Source organism: Haliotis rufescens, unplaced genomic scaffold (genome assembly GCF_023055435.1).
Source record: "Haliotis rufescens isolate VD_foot unplaced genomic scaffold, xgHalRufe1.0.p SCAF_9, whole genome shotgun sequence".
NCBI classification, from domain to species: Eukaryota; Metazoa; Mollusca; class Gastropoda; order Lepetellida; family Haliotidae; genus Haliotis; species Haliotis rufescens.
In genome coordinates this window covers 9,912,315-9,923,534 of record NW_025964383.1, presented here as the reverse complement: position 1 = coordinate 9,923,534, position 11,220 = coordinate 9,912,315, and the positions used below count along the sequence as shown (strand labels likewise).

Genomic DNA, 11,220 nt, shown 5'->3' with positions numbered 1-11,220 from the left:
GCTACCTACACACACTAAGGAGCCACGAATAACCCAAAGGTCACTTGCCGTTTCATACTCCTCCATGGTCTCAATTCTCAAGTTTGTGTTTCAAGTGCCGGCACTTCGGACGTCCTTTCCACCCTCCCATATAAAACACTGTTGAAAGTTAAGTTCTGTTAACAGCCAGAGATAATCATGTATGTGTATTGAAACGGTCATACAGGCAGTATTTCAATAATCATTAACAAATATCGCCATAAGTAAGAAGGAGGTCGTCGCCAAAGCAAAAAGTAAATAATAAAGTGCTCACCAAATTAGATGTTTGATTACGGAAGAAGATGAGAAAGTAAGTGATCTTTATTTCAGTGTCACGCATAAACAAACATATACATTTTGGGTGGATATTACAATGCCCGATCAACATGACCTATGAGACACAAAAGACTTTAAGAAGCAAGAAGCTAAACCATGTATATATATATCAAATATATATATATATATATATATATATATATATATATATATATATATATATATATATATATATATATATAAATTTTAAAATAAAATAATAAAGTCCACGTTCGTCCATCATCTTCTTTATATCAGTTTAAGACATAGTCCTTTCGCTGTCAGTGTCAGCTCTTCAGTGTAACTGACAATGACATATAATATGACGTCATACTTATGATGACGTCATAAATTACAACTGTGAAGTCATAATGTATTTACACACTCCAGCGACGACACCGAGTAATTTAACAAATGTAGGGAGACATTTGAATTAAAATATACAGTATTTGTAAATATGTTTTATATATATACATGGTTTAAGCTTCTTAAAGCCTTTTGTGTCTCGTAGGTCATGTTGATCGGGCATTGTAATATCAACCCAAAATGTATATATATAAAAGAAACACTAAAATTGAAAACAAAATCATCGATATAATCCTATTTGTTGCGTGTATCCATACTCATTACCGCATACACGCAACCAATCTCACTCTATGTTATCGTGTACCAACCCTCGGATAATCGTACTCAGAAAAATAATACCCCACTTTAGGTCGTTAATAACGTCAGCCAAGTCATTAAGAAACAAACAGAGAATAACGTTGGTGACAACGCGCAACTTTGCGCAACCATGAATATAAAATTCATCCGTTAATTTCAATGAAATGACCGTTTACAGAAACTCTTGACCAACTTGTTCCATACAACAATTTAACATTGAAGTTGAAATTACCATCTACAACCATTTTTTGCAGTTCATACCAGAAACAGTCACATTGGATTTGATTGAAAACTTTCATCGCGTTAATATGGCAAACAAAGGTAGAACGTCTTGATGGTCATAGCGTACGGTTGTTGATTGCTGTATACAGCGTAAAATCTGTTCAATAAAAGCAATCTTAATAGTGAGTTAAACTGCCATGACAGTCAAACACTGAACGGGAATATTATCAAATCATATCGCTCACTAAAATAACATGAAACATCACTCACGGAATGAATTTGGCGAGTTAACTCACGCTCATGGTATGACTTCGCTCGAGATCGAGATGGTTTCCCAGTTAAAACAACAACAGCCTAGCGGAGGATACCGCACTTGGACACCATGGGAATAATTCTGGTCAACAGGTTGACATCCTGCGAATACCCAGTTATAAACTGTTGTACAGTGAAAACACTTTAATCCGGAATAAGGAATCGTGTATGAAGTAATTGCAACCTGGAATTCATTCAACCAAAGCTGGATTATTAAGGACACATCCTTCCACAGCAGGTTCAGTGGCACATTCGTTATGTTTGATATATGATCTGGAGTCATATCAATTTCGACCACATTCCATGTATGTATGCTATGAGAGTGGAATCGAAATGGCCATCAACTGGTCCAATGAATCTGGTCCAGTGAGATGATGACCTTTGTAAAGCCTTGTAAGCTATCCCTTTAACCAACGTAGCATACAAATTCGTGAATACCTTTCAAAATGATGGACGTAAATATATAATTAACTTTAATGCTAGTTACCAGTTCATGTGATCATTGAAGGACAATAGAGTTAAACCGTTAAACATTTTGTTTTGCTACATGGTTAGTAGGGTGACCCAGTAGCAGGTCAGGGTCCGATTACCGACACAGGTACAGTGTGTGAAGACCATTTCGTCGTGATATCGCTGGAATATGGCACAAGCGGGGTAGAACCATACTTACTCACTGACACACTGCAATGTGATCAATATTGGCCGAAGTAACTGGTCATCATGATTGCAAGCCCGACCAAAATGTCATATAACCGTATGCTAAATATTTTCAAAGGAAACGTATGGATAAGCGTCGAATTTCGGCAAAAGAGGGTAACTAATTTGGGGAACTCACCCTTTAAAAAAGACGGCCTTTCAAATGCGAATGATGGTTTGATTGTAAGGCGTGTGTATTTAGCTGGATGCTCTTCTTAGGATAGTATAGACAGAATTTGATAATAAATACAGTTCGTGGAAAAACAGCAAAATGAAAATAATGGCCGTATATTTTTATGTATCTCTTTCTAACACTCGAATGTAGTATAGTGTTGTATGTAATGTGTTTATTTTGCTACAGAAATGAGGCAGTGGCTGATGTCTGCATAACGCCGTTTGGCGGGACTATAATGCGATTCGCGGGTCAAGAGCAGTTTTATGTTCAGTCAACCATGATCTCTCTTTCGGCACAATCAGGTATGTCTGTACACGCTGAAGGCGCATTGGTGATGACACACACAGTAAAAGTGTAATATTACAAGTCCTTATTTGCATGTTTGTTTCTTAATCTGATGCACAATGGTTATTGCCGATGGATGCTATATAGAAGTCAAGTCTGTAACGGATGGAACCGCCTCCACGGTGAAATGAATAGAGAGTCTGCCCGGAAGTGAGGACGTTCATCGCGGCCGCGCCCGACCAAACGACGTTAAAAAGATGGTACTTCTTGTCATTCGCCTGGCGCTCGGTATTAACGGGATGGACAAGGACTGTATCGGAGTCAGCATACTTTCTCTGAGTTGGGTATGGATGTTGATCCGCGACATAGTATATCAGTGGGCTAGCACTATGAAACATCTCATAAGATATATGAGTGAATAATCTTTAACGTGATGCTCAACTCCATTTCACAAAGATATTTCCACTTATCGGATACTAGGGCAAACGGTTTGCCTATCTTGCTCATCGTTGTCAGAGCTCTTTCATCAGTGGAGGCGTGGCAGAACAAAAAGTACTTTTTTGACGACGCATACAGGTGAGCTTCGTGTTATATGAGGTAAATTTGTATCAAGTACCGTTATTCTAGACAAAGATTCGTGGCGTCTTGTGTCTGTGACGTGTAATACGTTTCTACTCAGGAATTTACCCCGTTTGTGATTATACCAGTGACATTTTGTCGTTTTCATGAATTTGGTAGAAAAGAAAATATCCTCTCGTATAGTACTATGCTATTAAACAATGCGCATGTAAGAGTTAGTTAAGTTCTAAATATGATATACTTTGTTAATAATCATATGAATACGAAATGTTATACTCTACGCACCGACGTAGATTATATAAACGATGTTTACCATATATAAAGTGAACAGAACTCCAGTGTTGGATGACACTCTCAAAAGAGTTCTATCAAAAGACATTGCAATAAACTTGACTGATTTCATGAAACAGACAACGACACTGCAACCTTCTAAAGGCTTAAAGTAACAATTGGAGCTGTCCATTGATACGGAAAAATTACTGCAACGGTTATGTCCGCGCTTGTTAATTTGGGCTGAAATGGTCACTGACCCTAACAGTAGGCCGCCTGTTCGATTGTACCACGTGTGTGTTATCAGCTTTAGTGATAAGAGAAGTGTGTTGCCGTTCGTCACAGAATATATCTATGTAGGTCACTCACATTCTCTTCATGTGTGTACGTTTTGAACATTTCAAGTCTGTAAGGGACGGTCGGGTAACCTAGTGGTTAAAGCGTTTGCTCGTCTATCCGAAGACCCTGGTTCGATTCCCGACATATGAAGCCAATTTCTGGTAATTCTTAATTTGCGACGAAACACAAGCACAGATACGTATGTATATGTTTACACAATATTATCTTGGTGAAGATGACAGTTATGCATTGTATCTGACTCTTGCGTTGCTATATATTCGTGTAACATACAGGCTTGTACGGATTTCGGATCATAACAGGTGAAAGTACATGTACCTTATGTGTTGTGGTAGAAACTGACGTGGGGATCAGGTGAAAAGGCTCTGTTACTTGGTTGATTGTTTACCATAGAGACTTGATGACGTGGATCGTTCTTCGTGTTTTCAATCACCATACCGTCCATACTGACTGTTTACAGTTATTTATATGGAATGTTTGTTTTGGTTTGTTTTTACAGCCTTAAACTACATTCTACCATGAATTTGGAATTTACTCGATTCTGATTGGTCAATCAGCTGCTTTTAAATCACAATAAACCCCCTCTGATTGAAACAGCTGGTTTGACGGCCGCTTCATCGCGGAAGCTAATATTCGTAGAATAATACTATTTTCAGTCATTGTCGGTAGGCATATTTAAATAATTATATCTACAATTACAGGTTACAAAATGCACAGATGCGGTTACTACAATATTCAAAGGATGTGTGGCAATACATTTTGTGCAGAAAAACACGACAGAAATCAACAAAGGGAATGTATTTACGTTTTGGAGACAACAGAGAGCTTGGAATTTTGGCGCTCTGCTTTTCTATATATGACTGTGACGTCATATCGTTTGCGTCACAATGAGCGGCATGACGTCGTAATGGTGACGCGCGATGTAGAGCGAAAGCCATGCAAAGCTTGCTTTGTTTACTTTAGGGATGCCCACCTCATGTTTGCTGACCAAGTGGCCGTGCTTATATGCTTTCAATGCCTGTCATATATTCGAGTGAAGTATTACGGTGTAAACAAACTTCTTTACAGCACCATACAGCACCATATTTTGTTCGGTGATTCCGTAATTCAGATCGATAACCCACTCAAAACACTGAACTCAATCCATGACGCTTCACTCAGTATATTTGCTAACACCAAAGAGTTCGCGTTTTATTTAATCATGGTAGAATGGAGATAAACATACTGTGTTTTCAATGTAGAGCTAGGTTACCTCTAGATTTAACTGCGCTCAATTTAACATTTATCTCCTAATTCAGACAATCACTTATAGTTACAAGCAGCCACATTCACTTTCTAGGAAAATGTCACATTGGTATTGTGTAAATGCAGTTTCATAAATTATATAGGTCCGATATACTATCACAGTAAAAATGACACAAGATTCAAAAACGTGTCGGGAGGACAAAATTGACAGAAGCGAACATCTAGTTATGACACCAGATACAAACAAAGGAAAACTGTTTGTGCCGAAGACGGGAGAGGCGGTTGATGGGGGAAACAGTTTGTTGGGAACGGTGACAGAAGAAGGTGGGACTCGAGCTGGAGGAGATGCCGAGAAGCAGAACATGTTGCATGATGGTGGTAATGGCGAGCTACCAGATGACAGTAAACCAGAGCAAGAGGATGATGGTGTACCTATCGATCGTGGATGGGCTTGGGTAGTGTTAGCAGGTGATCGATTGTTCATATTTCTACGTCCATCCAGATAACAGAGACAAATATGTTTGTCAGAGTATAAGATATAGTATTCTGTCATAATCATTCTATCGGGTATTGAATCTTAAGATTAAGAATTCTGGGTTAAATGTGTCTCTTCCTCTTGCATTTTGAAAACAATTAAATTATAATAAAAACACGCCTTGGTAATCACTAATACCATGTTGTATTTTGACCTTCTCCAGGGAGTTTCCTGAATGTTATTTTAATGGCTGGATATGGACGGTCCGTTGCCATGTTCTTTGTGGCATACTTGGAAGAATTCGAGGCATCTGCCACAAAAACAACCTTGTTCATGGGTGTGATGGCAGCGACGTACAGTATAAGTTGTGAGTATTAAACAATACGTGCAAATGTAAACTATTTTGGTAAAGAAAGACATCCTCGTGTTCTTGTATACCGAAGTATACTGATACAAAATGGACATAACTATATTGTTGCAATGATACTTTTATATCATATAATAGAGAAAAATAATCCCTCTCGTATTCCATCTCTACTGACAACATATTCTGACCCTTGTGGTCGTACAAATTAAATATACATACATACATACATACATACATACATACATACATACATACATACATACATACATACATACATATAGTAATAATTAATTAAGTGGAGTAAGATTGAACACAGTTTTAATAGGCTAGCGCTTTCAACTCTCATCAGGCAATAACTGTTAAAACTGTGTTCAATCTTACTCCACTTATTTAATTATTACTATATTGTGCCTGAGAGTTAGAACTAGAACTTTACAGTGCTTTCATATATATATATATATATATATATATATATATATATATATATATATATATATACAGTGTACGAATTTTCCCTATTTTGACACAACCATGTTCTGTATGTCAACAGCTCTCATATCGATGAACATAATTCTGCAACTGCTTGGGGAGAGAAAGACGGTACTTCTTGGTGGGACTATATCAGTTGTAGGAATGCTGACAGGAGTTTTCGCCACCAGTATTACATACCTCATCTGCACTCACAGTATTCTCACTGGTGCGTAAACTATACATGTTCACGAATCCATAATAGCACAGAAAAATAATTGATGGCTCAAGTGAATGCATTCATATGGGATTTTGTAACATTAGGTCTCTTTATATGATCATTATCTATACATATATGTTTATAAACTGTTTACTCCTGCACCTTATTCCTAAATGTTAGATTTTATTGAAGGCTTGCAACGGCATAACAAGGTCATGCAGGTCTTGAACATTTAGAAATATACTGGAAAATCGAGCAAAGAATTTTGGCATGAGAAAGAGACATAAGGCTCCATAGACATTTTCAGATTGAAGCACGATGTGTCATATTTAATATAACTATGTAGGCTGTATTGAAGGATGTTTATTATCATGTAAAACTATAAGGAACTCGAACAAGACATCAGTGATATTTGATAATGAATAATTTACTTTCAGGTATAGGGCATTCCATGATTCATGCTCCAGCATTGGTATTGATCGGAAAGTACTTCAAGAAGAGAAGAGGCATTGCCACAGCAGTTGCCATGTCTGGAATTAGTATTGGGGGCAGCGTTTTCCCACCCCTCGTTCGTTTCTTATTAGATGAATATGGTGTCAGAGGAAGTATGTTGATCCTAACAGGACTGACAATGAACATGTGGGTCGGGGCTGCGTTGTTTAGACCATTAAGTTTCTTTCATAAAAGGATACCAAAAAACCCATCTGTCATGAGTGAAGGGCGAAAACATGACCAAAGACATGGCATTGAAAAACATGGGAATGAACATGATGTGGTTCGAGTATGTTCTGTTAAGGAACTAACTAGTGTTAATGGTGGACAAGCAGTGGTCACATTTGCGAGTCAATCAAATAGAGGAAAGGGACAGACAAGTGCAATTATCCGCAAAAGTGCAAGACCAGAATCAGTTGTCAGCATTGAATCACAAGTAGATTCCCGCTCAGAAAGCCAGATTAGATTGTACACAAGTAACCCAGATTTGACATCAATGTCAATGGTGGATATTACAGAAATCAATGCTGAATCATTTGACAATGAACAGGAATCAAAAGAAGCCAAAAGTTGTGGCATGTATGTGAAACGAGCATTATCAACATTTGACTTTTCCTTGTTGAAGCAGCCAATGTTTCAGTTGATTGTTGCATGTGCTCATTTTGGGGTAATATTTAGATTGGTTGGAATCTACCTTCCTGCCCTGGCAAAGGAAAAGGGCATCTCACAAACAGATGCAGCATATTTGTTGACTTTGTCGTGTGTTCTGGATTTCTTCAGCAGACTTGCTGTCGGGTTTGTCGCCGATCTCAAATACATTAAAATAAATCATTTGATGGTTATTGGAATGCTTATATCTGGAATGGCAACACAGTTTGTCTATTTTTTCAACACGTATGCTCTTCTCGTCGTATTCTCTGTGATTGTCGGACTCTTTGGCAGTTTTTATCACTGCCTTATTCCTGTTGCCATTGTCGACTTCATGGGACTTGAATACATGGCGAAGGTTCTTGGATTTATAGCTGTGTTCCACGGTTTAGCCAGATCCGTGACGCATCCGATCATGGGTAAGATCCTCATTCTGTATTTTATGTTATTAATGTTATGCTGCAATGGATCATCAGTATTCACGGAGTTACTAGCTCAACAGCAGTGTTAAACATACATATAGTAGTAACATTGATAAAAGTGAGGGAATACAGCTTCTACACAAGCAGGAACCGTCTATACACTCTAATAATAACTTGTAAATGCTTCCATGAAATTTGGTTAGCAAACCATGCATAATACAGAAATATATTGACTAATAATAAGGTGATGCATTCTTGCGCTGAACGATGTCACCAATTTCGTCTACAATCTGTTAGTGATATTGAGTAAATACTAAGAACTGTCTGAAGCTATTCGAATTTACAATGTTCACATCAGGTTTTAGGTTTATACATCCAAAAACGAAACAGAGTGAAGACAGTTCTTAATACATAAAAAAGTATGTAATGGTAAAATATTATGAATGTCATTAAAAAGAAATATTGGCCCATTTCAACAAACAGTCATTAGCAAGTGATTCAAGTTAAAAGTATTTTGTTTTGAACTGCAAATATGTCTGACAATAATTTTCATTATATATTATGCAAATAAAGGAGGAGACAGTGTGAGTCATCAAGACATATGTTCTCAACTGTATGATATTGGCAAATGGGAGTGATATGATCTTATCTATTAAGGGGTAGGCGATCACATCATGTGGGCTCTAGTGGTTGGTGTGGGATAGTGGCGTACGACGTCGTTCATGAGGTCAGGGGTCAAATTCGAAATTTGCACTTTGCGCTTTGCAGTCAACGTCACTCATGCCGGGAACAACCAACTCTGTTGGCCAGAAATGCACGAGTTATTCGAGGCAGAACTTCTGATAATGTCGACAAATGTCAGATTGGCTCGTGTTGTTCCACTCATAAGTGACAGCTGCACCGAGTTCATTTAGACTGGTCGGTGGATTGTGACGTTGACGCACACGTCTGCCAATAACGTCCAGACGTGTTTAATGGTGGAAAGGTCGGGACTGGGTGCTGGCCATGGCATTTCATGGATGTTTTGCAGTTGGACGAATTAGATCATAATGATTAAATCATGTGTTTGATATAGGGTCTTTGAGCGTTTGATTCCAGGAAAACAATATGCGTCTGCTCACAACCGAGTCTGAGTGAGAATAGTAAATCTGATATACCACCCCCTTCAACGTGCTGTCCAGGGTCAAGTGCTTCATGCCGTTCACAATGCTATGTGTTAGGATTGATTTCTTCTGAAATAATTTTTGCCACATCACTTGCTTTCATTGCCAGACATTGGCGTAGTTTTCTGTAGTTTCACCACATTGTTTGGAATACGGGTCCAAAATCAGATTACCAGTGCTGGTCATAGTCCAACATACTTCAGTTGTAAATACGTTCCGGCACAATTTGTGATTGCTTGTCATCACATCTTCCCGAATCAACGGACATTACTGACGTTTGTAGGCTGGACGTTTGAAGTTTGATTAGCAATCAAAATCGCATTACAAAATCGACATCATGGTCGTAAACAACATTGTGACTGTCGTGTTGCTCCACTCCAGAATTTGCAAAGCATGTGTAACGTCTGGACGTCGGAAGATGCTTTCCAAACTTGCTTTATAATCAACGTGTACTCCACGCTCAACGTGCTACATTCAACATGCACTGGGTGTCTGAGACAGGATATGTGAGACTTTTCTTCGATTAACTTGCTCGGATCGACTGTACACCGACATTTTGTTTGAAGCAGATGAAAGTTATATGAGAGGTGAAGTCCAATCTGTCAATATGAGGGACATAAAAGTGACATAACTCGTTACAGCCACTGGTTCAGTTAGGGTAGAAACTGGACTTTTAAGGACATATTACCCGGGTCATTATTACCGAGTTAGGCGTACATAACTGACCCACGTCTCCATTAACTTCGGTACCAATACTGGTTATGTTAGTCTGTAATAGCGATTGTTACATGGAACGTTTAAAATCTTTGTTCAAATCTGACAACGTTGTGACACAAATGTCCTGCGTATTGTTGTTACAGAGACCATCCTTGACCTGACCAGTTCATACACTGAGGGACATAGAAATGACATAACTCGTTATAGCCACTGGTTCAGCTAGGGTGGAAACTGGACTTTTATAGACAATTAACTGCCTTGTCTCGGAAGATGTTGTCATTATTACCCGAGTTAATAATTTAGTCAGAAGTGTTAAAATTATATTGCTGGGTAAGGCGTTTAATTACTTAAATCCATTTTATTTAGTACCACAACTGGTTATGTTAGACTGTATTAGCTATTGTTAAATGGAACGTTTAAAATCTGACAACGTTGTTACTCTAATGTCCTGCTGCGTATTGTTTTTACAGGGACAATCCGTGACCTGACCAGTTCATACAACCTTTGTTTCACCTACATTGGAATATGTAACTTCATAGCTGCAATATTTCTATTTTGTGTACCGCTCGTCAGAGGTCGGGCGAACAGAATGAAGTCACAGAGCTCCCATAAGAACATTGAAGAAAACCGACCACTGAAAGGCATCTGATGTATCAAGGACGTTTTATGCATCTATAAACGTTGAATAAACTGTTTTACAAAGACACATGCCTCATGTCTGTGCATTGAACTCGTATCTTTATATCATGTGCGAGTGTTATGTTTATATTTAAATTTGTGAAACAGGCATTTTATGTATTATAATATGTATAACACAAATAATACCACTTTTGATGTATTCATTTGTCATTGGGAAACCCATATACGTGTCCAGTGTTATTTATTAGCTGAGAATGAATGTTGTAGCATACTCCATAATAGAGTATTCTATATATTACTCTGTGTAACTGATGAATGAACCATCACTTAAGACAGCCTATTGTTTGGGTGACGTATTTGTACCAGTTTGTGATACATTATCATTAATAATGGATGACGTTATACTTCTGTGCACAAAATTGGATAAAGTAAGGTCATATTGCTTTAATGGACAAGTGAGAATTAAAAATCG

General features: G+C 38.0%; 1 protein-coding gene across 1 annotated transcript; it reads left to right on the top strand.

The window, feature by feature from the left end:
• The first annotated feature begins 5,304 nt into the window (after positions 1–5,304).
• LOC124148560 (monocarboxylate transporter 5-like) lies at positions 5,305–10,761 on the top strand. Its single transcript, XM_046519699.2, has 5 exons — positions 5,305–5,605; positions 5,836–5,979; positions 6,530–6,676; positions 7,105–8,226; positions 10,580–10,761. The coding sequence occupies exons 1-5, from the start codon at positions 5,305–5,307 to the stop codon at positions 10,756–10,758; spliced, it is 1,893 nt and encodes a 630-aa protein (XP_046375655.2). The 3' UTR covers positions 10,759–10,761.
• Positions 10,762–11,220: the final 459 nt, after the last annotated feature.

Excerpts from the sequence above, each read along its gene's own strand:
- LOC124148560 (XM_046519699.2), top strand. The coding sequence starts at position 5,305 with ATGACACAAGATTCAAAAACGTGTCGGGAGGACAAAATTGACAGAAGC. Across the intron at positions 5,606-5,835 it reads GGCTTGGGTAGTGTTAGCAG|GGAGTTTCCTGAATGTTATT; the intron begins GTGATCGATTGT and ends GACCTTCTCCAG. Across the intron at positions 6,677-7,104 it reads CACTCACAGTATTCTCACTG|GTATAGGGCATTCCATGATT; the intron begins GTGCGTAAACTA and ends ATTTACTTTCAG.